The 18553-nt window shown below is 46.9% G+C and overlaps 1 protein-coding gene across 3 annotated transcripts in view; it reads right to left on the bottom strand.

Moving 5' to 3' along the window:
• LOC134147309 (ankyrin repeat and fibronectin type-III domain-containing protein 1-like) overlaps positions 1-18553 on the bottom strand; it is a 302508-nt gene that overhangs the window by 256078 nt on the left and 27877 nt on the right. For all 3 annotated transcript variants that reach the window (XM_062588342.1, XM_062588344.1, XM_062588343.1), the window contains one exon: positions 8744-8887. In XM_062588342.1, coding sequence (XP_062444326.1) covers positions 8744-8844 — 101 coding nt within the window. In that variant the 5' untranslated portion in view covers positions 8845-8887. The remainder of the gene's footprint in view (positions 1-8743; positions 8888-18553) is intronic.

The raw sequence follows: 18553 nt of genomic DNA, 5'->3' as shown, positions 1-18553 counted from the left end.
AGAGGAAGAGGAGGAACTCACAGCATCTCTGCACAACCTGGTCCATAAAAAAGGCTTATTGCTGTCCACAGCCAGTAAGAGGAAGAGCTGGACATCGGTCTGTCTTTGAGAAGGAAGAGAGCCTTGCCCTAGCCAGAGCACTAGGCTGAGGTCCTAGCTAGCTGGTGGGCACAGGAAGTAAGTATCATGACTCGGATGCAATGTCACCTCAGATGTTGCCTTCACCAGTGGCCGAGACACGTCCCACCTCTGTGCCACAGCACCAAGGCATAGTAGCAAGCTTCCAAGATAAAGACCAAAGGGCATTACTTCCTTCCAGCCTGGAAAACTTTAGACAAGTGCAGAAACACCATGGCAATCACACTGCACCCAGCTGAGGAAGAAAACACGGACACACAATTGGAAAAGTTACTTTGCAGAAGCTGACAACCCAGAGTTGTCACCAAGTCAATGCAACACAGTGAAAACTGGGGTCCAAAACCTGCTTCTTGGATGACAGGAAAGCAGCATGGGTTATGTTACAGAAAGGTACTAGCTCTCTGAATGCAGGATGCTCCTCGCACAGCTGTCAGAACAATCAGAAACACCATATACTACAGCATCTTACTACTTTTTTGGAATAACTACAGTTAAGCACAGTGTTCTTCAGGACGCCGCAAGTGCTTCTTTCTGATGAGAATGGTGTTGCATTGTGGGTATCAGCAGCATGCCGGCTGCAACAAATTCAGCTTAGACCAAACCTTCTAAGAGCTTTCAGCAGCTCCGCCACAACAGCACCTGGCTTGTAAAACAACACACTTGACTAAAGGAAATAGATGCAGTGAAAGAACTCATTTGGATAACATCCAACTTCAGTGAACCTTTTTAGTTGTGTTTGCTTTCAACATTCACCCATGCACCTCAAAGCAAGCTGTTTGAAGCAATTCCCCCACACATCTTCAGTGCTGTGGTGCTTTGCTCCCTGGGAAGGTCATTCAGTAGCCTCAGCCTCACACTACAATGTCCCATGGGCAAGCAAGCACTGCTTTACGGTGTCAGTTCTCCCACTTTGCCACAGAGCTGGCCATGATTTCTTAAGCACAACCCAGCAACACAGGATAGACATTTATGTGTTAAATCATCATGCATATAAGTTTCCAGGACAATTCTGCACATTCACCCATGGCAGAGGTGGTGTGCTGGCAGCATGCTGCTCCAAAAGAATATCCCTTATTTATCTTCCTCCTGCCCTCCAAGTGTTCCTGCCTTCCTGTTGCAGGATGAAGTCGAAGTCCATTGCATACTATCTCAGCCTTTGCTTGACCCTTTGAAAGCCCACGTGGTTGCAGAAGCCTTACAGTGGACTTTAAAAAGGAAAGGAGATAAAACTAAAATTCATAGTTGCTTTGATCAAAGCAAAGATGCCCACAGATTTCAGAAATATCAAAATTAGCCAACACCCTGTCAAGAAAAGTTGAAAAGGATGTAAAAAAAGAGATACCTACCAGCTGCCTAAGAAGATGCCTTGCTTTTGAAATGCTTGGTCATACAGCACATGTAGCAGACACAGGTAAGACCTTTTTGCTTTGCATTTGAGCTGGCACTACCAGCAGAGCGGTGTGACAGCACCTGTTCACTGACATATCCTCCACTATCACCCACACCTGCAAAGTTGGCAGGGTGTCTGCTGAAGGCAGAGCACTCCTTAGCTCCCACATTTTTCTGCTTAAAGCACCAGTGGTGGCTTTGGCAGAGCAAATTGCTTATTTGGGGGGAGAACGATTGCATGAACTTCGACAGCTGAGGCACTGCGGCTCAAGCCAGTGCCAACAGCTGGGCACCAGGGCTGCATGCACTGCTCTACCCACGTTATTTGTTAGATAAACATGTCAGCTTGAACACTGGCACTTTTTGGCAGCAGCTCACTTCAGTCTGAGTGAGGCAGGAGCACGCAGTCAGATCCTGCAGCTCACCTGGTTAGCAGCTATTTGCAGGTTATTAATAAAATTATTTACTGCTTATCACCATGATTCTGCCCCCCCCCCCAAAAAAAAAAAAAAAAAAAGGAAGAAGAAGAAGAAGAAGAGTTATAGTCACTGCTAGCAAAACTACCAGTTCACTACAAGCCAGAGAATGTCAGGTATTTCTTTCAAAAAAGAAGAAAAAAAAAAATCAGATTTACAGGATTGAGTCTGCACCACGGGCTCCTCCTAGCATAGCTACATCTGTCCCAAGTATAAAGCTATCCATGGCAAACATAGTTCTCTGCAAAAGCCCCGTAGGCAGAGGAGCACAGTGGAGAAAAGTCACTTTGGATAGGCACTCTCCTGAGGAACATGCATTTACTCCACAAGCTATGCTGGCAGAGATGAAGCTGATCGAGAATGGCTGCAAGGTGCCTACCAATATTCTTATAACACTAGCAAAGTGCCTTAGTGTCAGAGTAGATCAACAGTGATACAGTTGGGTACAAAAATGCACCACATGACAACATCCCAATGGTTTTAGGTATCAATAAGATTGCTGTTGACAGTCTCTTAATGCTTTTTCCTCCCAAAACAGCACAAGTAAAGAAGAGGAGCACATAAAGGAAAAAAAAAAGGCCAATCTACCCTTACTTCACTATTAAATAGGGATTCTGCTTTTACCAGCATATGAAGAACTTGTGGAGATAAGGAAATATATCCCTTCATATGCTCTCCAGGGCAGGTAGCTATTTGCAGCTCAAAAATAGTTGCTGTCATTGCACATTTGAGGAATTACCCAGAGCACTGTAGCACAGCTTTAAAGGAACAAGTACTCCAGACATGGCAGCATATCCAAACTAGCACATAAGTAGTCACCATGTTCAGACTATGCCAACAAGGGAGACGCATTCATGGCTTCTGGATGGAGTAGCAGCATCCAACCTACAAGAAACCACCCCATCCCCTCTAACATCCCAAAGAAAGAGGCCACGGATCCCTCAAAGCCTTGGCCTCATTACCACATCCCTATGGACCTAATGCTGGAGGACTCTGAAAACCTATACAGCAAAGGTACTTTGGGCTAGTTGTGGCCAATGAGCTGTCTGTCCCAAGCACTCTTGTGGAGCTGTTGTGGGGAGGTTTAGTGACAGTGAGGATGGCACCACATCCAAAAGGTGTATCAGACACAGCGATTTCCAGAAAAGTCCAGCAAGAGTACTCACTGAAAGTGCATCGCTGAAGAACACAAGGCTAGAATTGGTTTTCCAGCTTAAACTACTTAAATCAGGTAAAGAACTAGAGCAATGCACAGAAATCATCCCATATACCATGATATGTGCACTGGCATAGCAAATATATGTGCAAGTTCGACTGACTTCAGCACCAAGGCAGCAGATCCCTGTGGAAGAACCAGCCTCTGCTTTTTATCCAGGCATCCTGTTCCAGCTGACATGTGGGCTTGCTTGCAGAGTCAAGAATTTTGCATAAATCCAAGAACAGACATTATCCTTCCCTCCCTATATTCACTGAATAATTAATTCTCCAGAAATTAGTCAAATCTTTAACTAAGCCAGCTCAGTAAATGGAATGAGGAGTTTCTAGGTCAGAACTAGGGATGAAGAAAAAAAACAAACAAACAAAAAAAAAACCTTAGGGCTCACTTCTAAGGAGGTTAGCACAACTGGTCTGCCCCGATCAGCCAAGGCCAACACCCCCATGGCAGGAGCATTTACTTGGATGAGATTCCTACCTTGCAGTCCAGACCACAGCTGAGACACTGCTGCTGCCTCCTGACATTGCCAAAGAGCAACCTGCTTACAATATTGATTTGAGCAACACATCTCTCCCTCACACAGTTCATTTTCTGGTGAAGAGAGGAAAGGACCTTATGACATTTACATTTGTTGTACACTCTCCATTTTGGTGCCTTGACTATCTAATCACAGTCTTCTGCAGAATGTTTTCCCCTTCTCAAAGCTGTAGCCCAGTGGTAAAGGCTGCAGCCATAGGAGCATTGCAAAACCAGCCCTCCACAAAACCCATCTACTGTCACCCTGCTCAGGCAACAACATCTGTTAACGTGACAAATTGACAGCAATTGGGCTGTCAATCGTGGGCATCCGGATGAGGCGATGCTCTGCCGAGTACAAACCATTGCAAGGAATTGGGTGACAGATGTTCCCTTCCGTAAAAGCTGTATCTAAGGCTCAGAAAAACCTGTAGCTTAGTAAACATTCCTTTTTAAAAAGTCATTATTATCCTAAGAGAAAGATCATCTCTAATATATATTTATGTGCATGAATGCACGCATTATTTGTTTGTGTGTGTCTATATATATATATATATATGTGTGTGTATATATATATATATGTGTGTGTATATATATATATATATATATATATATGTATATACTTACAAAAATATAAATACATGTACATATATTTTATTTGTGTGTGCAAATGCTGAACCTGAAACCGAGGCATGCGTTAGAGGCAGGTCCGTGAGCAGCACAGGCCAGGGGGTACTGGCAGGTACCAGCCATGCATCTTGCTCCTGTAGCCACACCGCAGGAGCTGTGCAGCACTGGTCGGAGCGGTGGTGCCGCACTGCCCTCTCGTGTCCCTTACCCTGCCAGGCACCCACAGCACCGCAGGGACCCACACGCACCACCCTCCTCCTACACCCCCAGCTGCCCTCCTCAGCTCCCTATACCCCCCGCCCCAGCCTCCCAGCTCCCACCGCCCAAGCCCATTCTCACCACTGCTCATCCCTCATCTTCTCCCATCCCTTGATTTGAGAACCAGGTGTGCTGCTAGGGTGATCAGAGATGAGGACAGTGCTTGCAGTTTGCCACCTCTCTACAAAAGGATTCAGCCAGAAAAATCTACCACCACAGCCTGAAAGCTAGGGCAAAGGACTCTGGTAATGATCACTGGACCTCTGGGGTCATTCCCAATGTGGTGGCAATGGGCAGGAAGGACACACAAATTGACCAGGCTCCCACTGAGGATGAGAGCCTGCTGGCAATATGGATCCAGTAGAAATCTGTTTTCTCCTATCGTTTACACACACTAAAAAGACAATCCTGATCTCCATTAATACAATTTCTGGGCAACAGGTCCAACTCCCAGGGTGGTATTCACATGAAGGAAACATAGCCCTCAGCTAAACAATTTGCACCTACTCCCTGCTCCATTGCTTTGTTCAACTTAGTCTCAATTACTGGTACAAGAATATGTCCTCTGCAGGCCACCTACTGGGAAGTTCTCTCTAACGTCACGCCACTGTATTTTTTGCTGCAGTTTAACTTGTTAATCACAGTATAGTCCATACTTGGATACTGAGAACAGGCTATTACATGTGTGCAAAGTTATCATAATCACCATCAAGCTCCCTTCCCCACTAAAGCAACTCCAGTTCTTCCCTTCACTGCTCACAAGTAGTATTTTCCAACTTTTCTTTCTATGCTTTAAGAAAGATGTGGACAAACAGAGTCCAGAGAAAGGCAGGGAGTTAGGCCTTACCACAAAGGAGCAGTGCAGGAATATCAGTCCACCTATCTGGTGGGCGGCAGGTCCTCTTACAGAGCTCTGTCTTTCTGAGTTGCATAGCCGTAGGGGTTCATCGGAGCTCTGCAACCCCAAAACATCCAGCTCCTTCTCTGAACACCTGCAGCTTCACTTGTTCTTCCCCTTTTGTATCTGTGGGGTGGATAATTTCTGCCCAAGTATAGCATCCCATACATGACCCTCTTGAGTCCATGCTGTTTTTCCTCAGACCAGCTCTCTCATTTTGTCCAGATCATTCTGAACTCTCATCTTCCTCTCCAGTGGGCTCAGTCTCATCCAGTTTGTGTATCCAGGAATATACTGAACCTGCTATTCAGTGGCTCCTGCTGTTAGTGAGAAGACAGGACAGAACTGTGTCCAGGAATACACACACTGAGGAGCCTTGCTTGACACATCTTCACATCAACAGTGAATCACTGCAATCTACTGCATGTGTACTGCAATTCAACAAGTTTCACCCTCTGCAACAGAAGTTACATCAAGGCTGCATCTTCTCATTATTCATGAGAAAGTCACAAGAGAAAGCACCAAAGCCTTGATGGGCTAGGGACATAGCGAGATTGTTCCTCCCCCCAACAAGGCCTGCCTGAGCTGTAGTGCATGTGATAAAGGCTGGGCCTCTAAAGAAACTCCAATTGCCTTCTGACCAGGACTACATGCCTTTCAGAAAGAGCCTTCTTGCTTCAGTAACTTCTTTCCTAAGACCAAAACAGAAATGCAACCACATCCATCCTTCTTGGAGAAGGTGAATACCCAAGACATCAGGAGATCCCATTGCCTGCTGGGGGATGGATCCTTACGCAGGAGAGCCGATGATGATGATGATGATGATGATGTTCTGCTGCCTCCTGCTGAGTAGCAGCTGAAGAGTGGCTCATGCCCAGGCCTGCTCCCACTAGTGGCCCCAGAGCTGTCCATCTGCCTTTCAGAAGCCCTTCCAGGCAGGTCTGCAATCTGCATGGCCATATCCAATTGCAAATCAACAGGTTGCCTTGAGACACCTCCGTGCATCCACCCCGGGCTGCACTCCCAACGCACAGATGAGCAGTGGGAGGAGAACTGCCAGAACAGCTCTACGGTCACTCTGGGCTTTGCTCAGCTTGAGGGAGGCAGTCAAGTCCCTGACTGCCACAGCTCAGGAGCAGCAATGAAGTCTGAGGCCAGGGAGATTATACAAAAGGCACTTGGCAGGCAGAGAGTGAGTGTGCACAGCCCGGCCCCGCGAGCGAGGCAGGAGCAGCGAGTGAACAATCCCAGCATTGAGAGGTCTCCCGCCCTGGCCCATCTGCAGCCCCCGAAGTGCCTGCAGGAAACAAAGACAATGTTAGCTGACTGCAAGCCTGGCCAACACAGGGAAGACAAACCGGCCTTTGTATCTGCAAAGGCAAAGTTAGCTTTGGGGAAAAGACGAGGTAGTTCAAGGGAATGGAATCTGTACTTTGGCTGTTTCTCACTTGGAGAATACTAATCCACCTGCAGCCCACTGCAGAAGTGACCAACACTTGCCTTCTTACCCCCTCTTGCCTGCCCTGCACACAAAACAAGCTAGGAGGTCTGCCACAGGACCTCTCCTACGAACACACGTGTGAGGACCTTTGGCATGCAGCACCCAACCACAATCACACATTCGTAACACGGGGAAGACCAGCCTGAGAGAGGGGCTTGACATATCCCATCTCAAATCCGTTTTCTGCTGGCAGGTTTCTTTCACCCCCGTGAACATCGGAAAGCTAGGACTTAAAAACATGCTGCACCTGAGCGTAAGCCAAGTCAAGTTTGCTCTTCTGTTCCCCGAGCTGACCCCCTTCCTGATCCCTTCCCAGGGCTCTAACTTGATGCCCATGCCAGCAATGATTTCCATATGGAGCGGAGAGAGGAAAAAACAAAACAAAACACACACAAAGACAAAAGCTCCCCCCCCCCCCGCCACTTCCTTTTCTCCCTTTTCCCCTTTTTTCTTATTATTGAAGTCTCAGATGAGAAGAGCCATCCCATGTGCAGCAAGCCACAGACTGCGTATCCTCACTCGTGCTTGTGACACATCAACATGTGCTTTGTGTTTCCTTCTACATCCATGTGTTCTCTCAGGTGATCTCAGCACGGATCCAAAAAGCAGAAAACATTTAATGATGTCCCCTAACGACTTCCACATGTGCCGCACAGTGCAGCCCAGCACATATTTCCTGAAGAGGCAAATCCTCCCTGCAACTTACTGGGAAAAATAAGACCAGATATAAAGGGCGTCTGAGAGAGTTTTTCTTTACACTGCACTCGCTCTGGAAAGCTGAAATAACAGACTGAAAACTCAGTTGACGTATTTTCAGGACATCACAGCACAGTGACAGATGCTCCTCACTGTGCACACAATAAGTGCAGCAGGAGTGGAACTGTCAAGATAGATGGTCTACACCTGGGTGATACTAGCGGGCACAAACCCTGTCATTTAAAGCTTAATCACAGCTAATTCAAACTACCTTTATTCCATTTTGAATAATAATAATAAAAATAGGCCACTTTCCTAGAATGCCACACAACTCCAACAGCTACACATAAGCACAAGGCCCCAGGTTCAGCACTGCTAGGTATTTGTCAAGCCACACAAAAATGAGGGGAAAGGATGACGATAGGCTCTTGTGATGCACATGGGAGCTACACAGAGCCTCTCTCTACAGGCAGAGAGACTTGTTTTGCAATACAAAAACAAAACAAAAGCCAATTGCTTACTTTACAGGTCTCCGCATCAACTCAGCTTCCCCAAATACTAGAATGACTCTTCTCCAAGTTTACCTTCTTTATTGGTCAGCTGCATACAAGCATACTTCAAGAATGGAGCGTACCCCACTAAATAAGACTCCTCAAGGAGCGACAAAATTCTCTCCCTCCTGCAAGGGCACGCAGCAAGATAATCTGCACAGTGTTGATTGCTTCCATGTGACTAGAGACGCCTACAACTGAACTCACTGCAACCATGTCTTCCAAAAAAAGGCAGATCTTGACCTGAGAGGCAGCAGCTCAGTAGTGCTCAGGTCCCTGTGACTCCCCAACATTTTGGCTTAGCACAACACATTAAAACAGCTCTTACCTCTGCCCTATGGCTCTCTGCAATGCATTTCACTTACTTTGACATTATCCCAGAGAGCGAAGCCCTCACAGAGTGATCTCCTATGGCCCTCAGTAAATTATTCACAAAAAGTGAAAGACAGTGACTGCAGCACTGCCCTGACTCACTCTTTGACAAGATGCATCCTGCCTGTTTCTTCAGGGTCTGGGTACACAGGGTCCACAGCAACTCCTTCCAGGCTCTTGGTGGCAGAAAGATCCTGAGTCATGATACCAAGCTCTGAGCTCCACCATAGCAGCCACCCTGTGACACTGCAAAGAAGAGATGGAAACTGTCCATTAGTGAGACAGGTAGAGCTCACGCACATCATCAGCACATAACTGAGAGGTTGGCAACACCATGAATCACCAGAGCCTGCACAAGACAAGATCTACATGCCCAGATGTACATCCCACCCAAACAGGGCCAAGACCCACAGAAGTATCTCATCAAGCACAGCCTCATTGGCTTGTGAGGGCTGTGGCTTAAACTCCTCTCTCAGGCCTGAGCAAAGAGCTCAGTTTCAAAAGATCTCAGCAGCCACAAGCCTGGGTACACTGATGCAAGATTTTCTTTTTTTAATGTAAAGATACAAACATATCTTCATACCACATGTTTGTTTGGCATCTCTAAAATTAAACAGAGATAATGTTGGAATGTGTTATCCCATTTCCAGAGGATTATCCAGCAGTGGAATAAGCTAATGGATTACCTTAATTGCTTATTGAATAGTAAAAATACACCAGTTCTTGCTTTTCAAGGGTTCTTCTAACAGAGAGGATCCTGTGGCACATGTGGGCCTGGAAGGGACAGCGACCAGCTACGCCAGCACCACAACGTAGCATTCAATCTTTCTCGCCGCATGATGAATGCCCCAAGGCCAGTGTCCACCAGGCCTAGGTGAACACTCATATTTGCTATTCACAGCCATACTGATGGCAAAAAACCAGGGAGGACACATAACAGCAAAAAACTAGCAAGAGAGAACCCCTTAGCATATTGTCTCCCTCCATTAGGCATAAGAGTAAAACACTCTCCCACTGAAAAGAGGCATTTTGGTGCTTTTTCTGCCCTATCACAACATCGTTCTGTTTTCATATATTTCTGCTGGAAGTATTTTTGCTTCCAGCCTCCAAACCCTAGTATACGTATCACCAAGTTGCAGATTTGCACTGTGATTGACAGAAAAAGGTGGCTGCCAATCTTCAGCGTCACTGAAAAACAGATTCAGACAGATATCCACCTGGATTCAACCTCTACTGTGTAACTGCGCACTGCTCCATCATTTATATCCAAGGCAAATTTGTTGGGGAGAAAAAAAAATAAATAAAAAAACCATAGTGGAGAACATTATTTGCAAGTCATTATTTTGCTTCATTAGAGTTTGAAACTGATGCAAAAGAAATATTTGAACTACATCCTCAGTTACCCCTGCTAATCATGAAATTCACTCTTACAGGGCCAGGCCTGCACCTGCAGATTTTTTATTAATGCACAAGACCACAGGGAACTGCTTTCCCTCACTCCTCCGCTGGCTGTGAGTTCAGGAACCTGTTGTGAAGATCATAGTGAGGGCAGCAGAAAGCATCTGGCCAAAACCTGTTTTCCTCAGAAAACCTTGCAAAATGCAGAATGGCTAACAGGTGGAAACCTGGAAACCCTAGTTGGAGCTAGAAACATCTTTCTGCTTGCAAATTCAAGACTGCAACCTCAGCCAATTAGTTAAGACTCTGACATGGAGAAAAATGCCAGGAAAATTTTATTATATACAGCTAATGCGGCTTGACCTCAAGCACTGGACAAATCTTCCAGCTCATTACCCTAGGTAAGAACTGCTTGGACAAATTAGGTATTGGAAATTCAAGTCCGCAGAGGAGCTTGTTGATTTACCTGAAAGTGATCCCCAAAAGAAAAAGAATACCCTGCATGCCTTCCTGGCCGTCCTCATGAGACAGCGGCTCTAATGTGTACGTCTAGAATGCACAACAGCGTTATGTATTTACTTTCAAAACTGCTTTCCTCCTCTCTGTTTCCAAACTAACATCTCTCAGTCAACTGATGCTCTTCCCTGGTTTGCTCAATTTGGCTAAAGCAAGGCTGGGACATCCTCATGCTCAAGCAGAAGAGAGGAAGCAGCAAATTTTTGACAAGAAACAAAGTACAGAGCAAAGCTTTCTACGCTTTCAAGTTAGGCTGCTTGCAAAGGATATCTGAAAATACAGACAAAAAGCTTCAAAAAAAAAGGGGGGGGGGTTGACAGATAGGATGAGACTACATATGTAATTTGAAATTTCCCAGGTCATTAAAGACATTGGAAGAAAAAAATTTTTTTTTAAGTCTGCTGTAGGTGGGAGACCAGACACCCCACAACAGTCCCTTCCTTGCACCAGGCTCTTCCAAAAATCACTTCCTTCTCTCATCAGCTCACCATGAAAAAGAATCAGAGCTTGAGCAGAGCTAAAGCAGGTTGCCCAAGACCTTGTCAAGTTGAGTTTTGAGTTTCTCCAATGATGGAGACTCCACAATCTCTTTGGGAAAACTGTCTAACACTCAATTACCCTTACAGTAAAAAAGTTTCTCCTTATACGCAGACAGAACCTCCTATGTTTTTGTCTGTGTTCGTTGCTTTTTGTCCTTTCACTGGGCACCACTGAGGAGAATCCATTTGAGAGAGAAACTCTTCTTACTGCTCTCAAATTTGCCCTCACAGTTTAAATCCCTTCATCTCCATCCTCTAACCTCAGCACAGCAAGAGACAATTTTGCATCCAAGTCTGTGTCCTTTTGGTCACTCTTCATTCAAGCCAAAGCCTCAAGGTAATACCCATGTGCAAGCCACAAATTTTCTAACACCTTCCATAAAAATCCTGGACTAGTCCTAAACACATTCAATCTTCTGATGACACGATAAGGGACTCAGATGGCTACACATCTAAAGAAAAGATCCAGCCATAGTCATACAAGAAGCTCGTAGCAGAAACAAAGCCATGCTGTTTCGTCACATAAGATAACCCAGATGTACAAGTTTCATTGCTATGTGTGAGCAGCTTGTACTATATCTATGTATCAAGCTCTGTAGGGTGCTGAATGCTTCCAAACATAGATATGGATGTGGCTAAGAAACTGCAATGCCCATCACCTGGGTATTGGAAGGAGAGATTTAATCTTAGCAACTTATCTGCTCAACTGCCAGGACAATCAAAATTAAATTCTCAGTGAAAGGAAAAAAAATGCTTTGTCTTTTACAGCTGGGACCCAGAAGGAACTCAGGGAGGGATGCTGCTTCTCTCTTTATGCCAAGTGTGCATTTCAGCACCTCCAGAGAAACACCAGCCACAGATTTGCTCTTGGGAACCCAGTCAGATGCAGCCTGGGGAGCTACTGCAGTTCCTAATGTTGGAGCCACTCTTCCTCTATATGCTGGAGTAAGTTTGGGGAGGGATGCCTTGTATTTCTGGCTCCTAAAAGCACTTCCCTCCGTAAAGGGCACGTTTGAGCACTAAGAGACCTTGGAAAAGTCTCCCTTCTGCTATCAGTCTACTGTCATTGCAGGAAGCAGCCAAACAAAACAGCAAAACTCCAATAAAACAAAGCCTGGCAAAACTCAGGTCACCCTTTCCACCTTCCCAATGCCATCAGAGAATCGTATGACCAGACAAGGCAACAGGAAATGCACATGATCAAAAGGATGCTGGTGTGGCAGATTTGGTCGTGTGGTCTTGCAGCAACTGCTTCCCAGAAGAGGATTTATTTCATACAACAGGCCACTGGGAGCAATGGCCAGAGATTCAGACCCAACCAGCAGCCCATGCAGGGCCCCTTATGGAAACAGTCACATTTGCCTTTTCTCACCAGCTTAGTTAATGCATTTTCAAATCATTCGTCAGCTTATTGCATTTCTAGTCAAGTCTTGTGCAATATTTGAACAGTGAGGATTACTCACCTGGCAACTATTGAGTTTTACACTAATTATTTTGACTTCTTTGCATGACATGGTCATAGCCAAAAAGAGTGAGGACAAACTGCCTCAGGAATTTCCTTCAGAGAAAGAAAATCCCTTTTCTGCCAAAGAACAAACACAGATCATCTGAGGCCACAGGAGAATTCCTTTAATTTCCTTTTCTGTTGTTTTTAATTCAAAGCCACTGAAGGAGTTTGGTGCCCTTAACTCCTGCATTTGTCACCAAATCAGCACCGTAACTGAAAGGGAATTGCTTACCCAGTGCTTGGTCATTCACACACCAACTTGCAAAAAAGGACAACAAAGTAGTCATGCAAACTTCTTCAGTCTGCCTTGGACCATCTGGCAAAAGTTGGCAAGGGGCAGGACTTTCCATCCCAGGATTTAAGGCAGCCATGCCCTGTTAGCTCATCTGCGCAGAGCAGTCACACGCTAGCTCATTACGCAGCATCAATCCCCTCCGCAGCCTCGTGGCTTCTTGCTGCTCGACACCACTTCGCCACAGGAGAACTTGCTGGTGCAACCACACAGATGCCATGTGGGAAGTGGGAGTGTCATGTTGTTATCAGCCCTGTGTGAGAGGGGAATGCAAATCCCCGAGGGAAATCCCATCCTCCTTTTCCCCCTTGCTTACAGGGCCAGAGAGGCAGCCTCTGTGCTGGGAGGGGATGGTGCATGTGAAAGGCTTGCCCAAGGTGTCAGGACTACCACTGCTTTTCAACAGCAGGCAGCTGGGAGAGACAAGGACGAAAGCAAAATAAGAAATTTTCAGGCGAAAACTTCACGCAGACTAAGAGACAATGCCGTAAGCTATTTTTGTAGCCAAAAAATTTCTGTAAGCTTCCTTAAAAGGCTAAGGATCTGACAGATTAGAAAGGACCTTTGCCAGTTATAAAGTCCTCCCTCTGCTCAGAGTGGGACCAGAGATTTGCTTGTCCATAGGAAGGTGCATGGTCCTGTGAGTAGTCATCTGTACAATGCCAGGACCCCCTAAACAGCTATAACAGAGCAGCAGGGCAGCAATGCACACCCTGTGTTCTTTTAAAGCCTCTTTTCCCCTGAGGTTGGGCTTTGCTCCCCAGGGTAAGACTGAAGGCTGCTTTGGTTTGAAACAACTGCTGGTCCGCTACAGGTTACGCTCTCAAAGAGTGGAGCAGAGCGGACCGAGACCTGGCAGAACCTGCTGTGCAGGAATCTCACGCTGGAGTCCAAAAATTCAACTTGCAAAAGGCAAAAGACATTCAGAGGCAGGAATGAATACCCGGATCTGTACCACGCAAAGGTTTGCGCCTGTCCCCCAACCCTGCAGAGGCAGGGAAGACAAAGCTCTGCTATTCTGAGCAGCAGCACCAGTCTCCCGCAGTTCTGCCTAACAGGAACTGGGATTACAACGAAGTCCCTGCAAAATACTGACTTTATTGAGCTTGGCAAGAGCTCAGGAACAAGTAACTCCTTTCCCTGCCAGCTCAAGGGGAGGGGAGAGGAGGAAATTCAGTAAAAGCAAGATACAGTCATTCGTCTTGTAGAGACACCCACCTGCCTGCTAGCATGGGGATCTGAGCCACCAGGCTCAGCCCAGATGGAGAAGCGGGGAGAGCCACGCACACTGGGATGTGCCACAGCCTCCCATGCACCAGACAGCGGTAGCTCTTCCATCTCATTTTCAGCCTTCAGCCATGACCACCTTCCCCTTTCAAAGGCGATTAGCCATTTGCTTGTGACTGCTGGCTCCCTACAATGCTATTCTGTGTCAGAACATGAATTTTGCTGTCCGTTCTCTAGCTGTGGCCCTGGCAACAGCCCCATTCCCAGCACCACAGCAGGATACAGGCTCCAGGGCTCAATCACAACATCAGCTGCAAGGAGTATCTGCCCATCATTACAGCACCTGGCATTACAGACCTGTCCAGGGCATGTTTTGAAGACTGGTCCACGCACAGAAGCTGAAGAAACTCCACAGACCCGGCAAAAACTAGATTTCCGGGGAAAGCAAACACAGTAACCCACACATCTCTGCATTTTAGTGGCAAGCTGTGATACATGTTAACAGCAGGCCACGAGAGCCACACACCATGACCATAACCATGCCCATAACCATGACGCAGATAGTGATAGAGACCAGATAGATGGTGCATCTAGAGACATCCCCCACAGCACCCTGTGCAGCACAGGGGAAAAAAAGAGCAAAAGAAAAAGTGCTATGTACTCATTTTGCACCTGGGGAACCACAGGCCAGAAAACGATTGGTGCAGCCCACCCAAGAACGGCTGCAGCAGAGCTCAAGCTGAGGCTGAGTCTGTCTTGCAGAGGAAGGATAGCCTTGTGAAAGGACCAGCGATATTCAGAGGCCCCAAAACAACTTCAGCCCCTTGTTCTCACCACCATGAGCACTACATCAGCAGTGATTTAATTCCTTGATCCAAGCAAACTGGAAAAAAGAAAAAAAAAATGGGAAATACATCCCTCCCCACCCTGGAACAAACGGCTGCAAACAAAAGGAGCCAGGCACAGCTGTGCTCCTCCAATGCATGGAGCCCGTCTACACGCAAGACTCCAGCAGATTAGCGAGCAAATCCTCTTTGCCTATAGGCAAAAGAATTGAAGGGGAAAGGGGAAAAAAAAAAAAAAGCATCAAGAAACTCTTTGTCTACAAACAGCCCAGCCGGCCACACATGCGGCACGCGTTTCCTGCTGAGGGCAGAGGGGGAGCCTGAACTTCAGAGATACCATTTCCACCTGCTGCCTGATACGCTCACTCATTGTCTTCTAAAAATAAAAACTGAAGAAAACCTCTTTGTTTTTACTGCTGCCGCGTCAGAGAGACTTTTCGGGGAGGAACAAACTGCAAGTGTGCTTCCCAAGCCCCTCGGAGCATCCTCCGAGGAGACTCCGGACGGTATCCCAGGGACTCATGTGGAAGGAGGAGAGCTCCCCTTGTCCTCCTCCTATCCCAGAGGTGCCAAACGTTCACAGCTACCCGTCCCAGGCTCACACCTCTGTCAGGCAAATGCTTTCTCCTTTTGCTATAAATGCTTTCATCATTTTGTTTTTTGACCTCCACATGTAGTAAATCCAACATCCATCAGCACCCCACAGGTACAGCTGTCCTCCCCTATTTTATTAAGTTGCTTATCTAAGCAAAACCTCACTCACAGGGAGGCACCCAGGACATTTCCTCAGTATACAAATGTCACTTCACCCCTAGAGACGGGCACATGCCAAGAACAGCCAGGATCCTCGGGAGATGGGTGATGACAGAGGGCACCCCAAAGACAAGAGGCCATTTAGGGGACCAAGAGGAGACACAAGTAAAGCTACTGCTGCCTGTTCCCTTCTGCAATGGAAAATCTCTGCTGGCTCTTCGCTAAGCTGCACGCCAGCTCATGGGGAGAGACTCTTGCCTGGCACCTTGCATGGAGGTGAGCACAGTTGAAGACAATCTTCTTGACCAAGCCCTAGCTCCATTAAAACCCAGCAAAAAAAAAAAAAAAAAAAAAAAAAAAAAAAAAAAAAAAAAAAGACTAACAAATGAAAGAGGCCCATCAGGCCCATCACAGCATCCTCTTCAGGGTGCAATTACCCTCTGGAAGCAATGAATGCGATAGCCAGGACTGGCTGAGTAAATCAGCACAGCCCTGTGTAATAAACAGGCATGTGAATGCGCACAGCAAAGCCTGCTGATAAAAACACCATTAACTTCTAAAGCATCCGCATTCGGGCTACCAAGCCACACAAAACATTTTTTTTTCCTCCCCCAGGAGCAATCATGGTGCCCTGAGTGATGCAGTCTCGAGAGCAGTGTTGCATGATGCATGTGCTGCAAAGGACACTGCTCTGCTTTGGCTGGCTGGGATGGGGGAGCTGGCTGGGCCAGGGGAAAATGAAAATATGGCCTTTCTGCTTAGCAAGCAGCTTGTGTGTCTTACTGCTCAACCCCTGCTGTAATATCAGCTTTTAGCTTCCTTCCCTTTGGGCCAGGCAAGACTTTGCTGCAAAGGGTACAAATTTCCTGGCCCAAGGCCCATGCCCTGCTTCCTACAGAAGCTGAAGGAGCAACCTAAAGGGAAAGTCATGCAGTCTCTAGAAGAGCCAGTGATGTCTTGAGGTCCTACAGGAAGCGTGGGGCAAATTGAGGAATGGCCCTCATCCTCCTCCCAGCCCACTGCCCTCCTTGAGCTACATGGATCTCCCCCCTCTTCCTGGGAAGTGGACAGATTATTTATAACACTGTTTGCCACTTCGGACAACGGGCTGTATTACAGAGAGAGGCTGCAGAGCTGTACAAAGCCCTCCAAGCTCTTTCAGAGACAGGTTCAGCAGTTTACTACCCTAGTAGCCATCCAACCACTTCTTGTCTCAACCCTATCAGGTTTGTCAGAGGCCAGACACCAGCTCTGGTGACCTGCCACCATTTCATGGCATACAAAGAGGCAGAGGCACTGATTAATGCATGTGTGAGCCAGAAACCCAAGCTGCACCGATAAAAATTACAGGCAAAAGAGTATAGGGGCTGTTTGACTAACTAGCATCTACAACCCCATCAGGGCCAAGTAAAGGATGAAACCTGGACAAACCACAAACCATACCAGGTGGTGTCCTAGCCACAAGCACACTGCTAGGAGCACTGCCAGCTTGGATGGGACATGTGGGCAGCGCTTGCAGTGGGTTGCAAGCTGGAAGAAGTAGAATGTAAGGTTAACCAGGAGCCTTAAACTAATGTTCACTGGAAAGACAACTCATGATTTTTAACACTCCAGTTAAAAAACTTACACCTAAAGCCAGCTAAACGTAATAAATAGCTAAAATACTTACAATGTAGGAAGAAGCATGACACACCAGACTCCCTAAAAGAGAGCAAATCAACAGCCTTGCCCCTTGCCTCCAGAGAAGCCAAACATTTTCTAAAGGGGAGCAATAACTACAGTGCACTCAATCTCTACCTGCGCTTGCTGTCTTAAGTCATCTCAGCACATAGGATGGTCTAAGCAGCCATCTGAGCTGTACTGGCCTCCAGCCACAGCAGCAAAAGGGAAATTTTAGAGCCAGGGCTGATGTTGGGAATGAAAGAAGTCAGCTATCACCAAGAACCACCACAACAGCAGTGTGGGAGAGAACACCACTATCCTCACACAAGGAGCTGTTTACTAGGGCTGTAAACTGTGATGATACCCTTATCTCACAGTTGTACCAGGATAAGCAGCAGTTCATTGTTAAGTTGTGCAACTAGAACTTTACAGGTGTGCAAATCAATTCACTCAACCCTATCCACTGGGAACACAGAGCCTGCTCGTCAGCACCCTTCTTCTCAGTCCGTCTCCGAGTCTAGAGCTGATCAAGGCACAAATAGACACTGCATAGCTTAAGTGTTCCAGGAGGATTAGCTCTCTTCTATGCTATGGAAAGGCTTTGCCTTTCCTCTGGTCTGCTTTTTAATTGATTTCAAAGCATGTTTCTTGATTCCAGCATTAGAGGCAAAATCAACTGCATGAACTTGCCAAAGCTATGAGCACTGCTGTGTGTCCCAGCAGCTGTCAGAAGATGTGGGGTGCCAGGATGCATGCCCCAGGGGAAGGCTGGGCACCTGGCAGCACTGCAAAAGCAGGTTGCATCCTGCCGACTCAACATCCTCTGTAGCCTCCAGCTCTGCAGCCTGCATCATCTTCTCATTATGAAGATCCAGCCTCCAAATTCCTCCAGACATTGGCAGCCACTGCTCCACTCAAGGGTGCATGTTGGATGGAGGAAACTTCTCAGTCACACCACGCAACAAGGACATGTGCTACATAGGGCAGCCCTAAGCCACCCACCCTTAGCTGCCCTCCCAGCCCATCCGCTGTTCATTCAGCTCCACAAACCAAGCCAAGATGGCAAAGACAGCTTTTCGCTTTTGCAGGACATCCCTTAGCCCTGCTACAGACATCCCCCCTGAAAGCACTGGCTGCTCTCTGCACACTGAAGGAGAACAGAGCAACTTGCTC

The sequence above is a fragment of the Rhea pennata genome, chromosome 15 (assembly GCF_028389875.1).
Source record: "Rhea pennata isolate bPtePen1 chromosome 15, bPtePen1.pri, whole genome shotgun sequence".
Lineage (NCBI taxonomy): Eukaryota > Metazoa > Chordata > Aves > Rheiformes > Rheidae > Rhea > Rhea pennata.
This window is presented reverse-complemented; position numbering and strand designations above follow the sequence as displayed.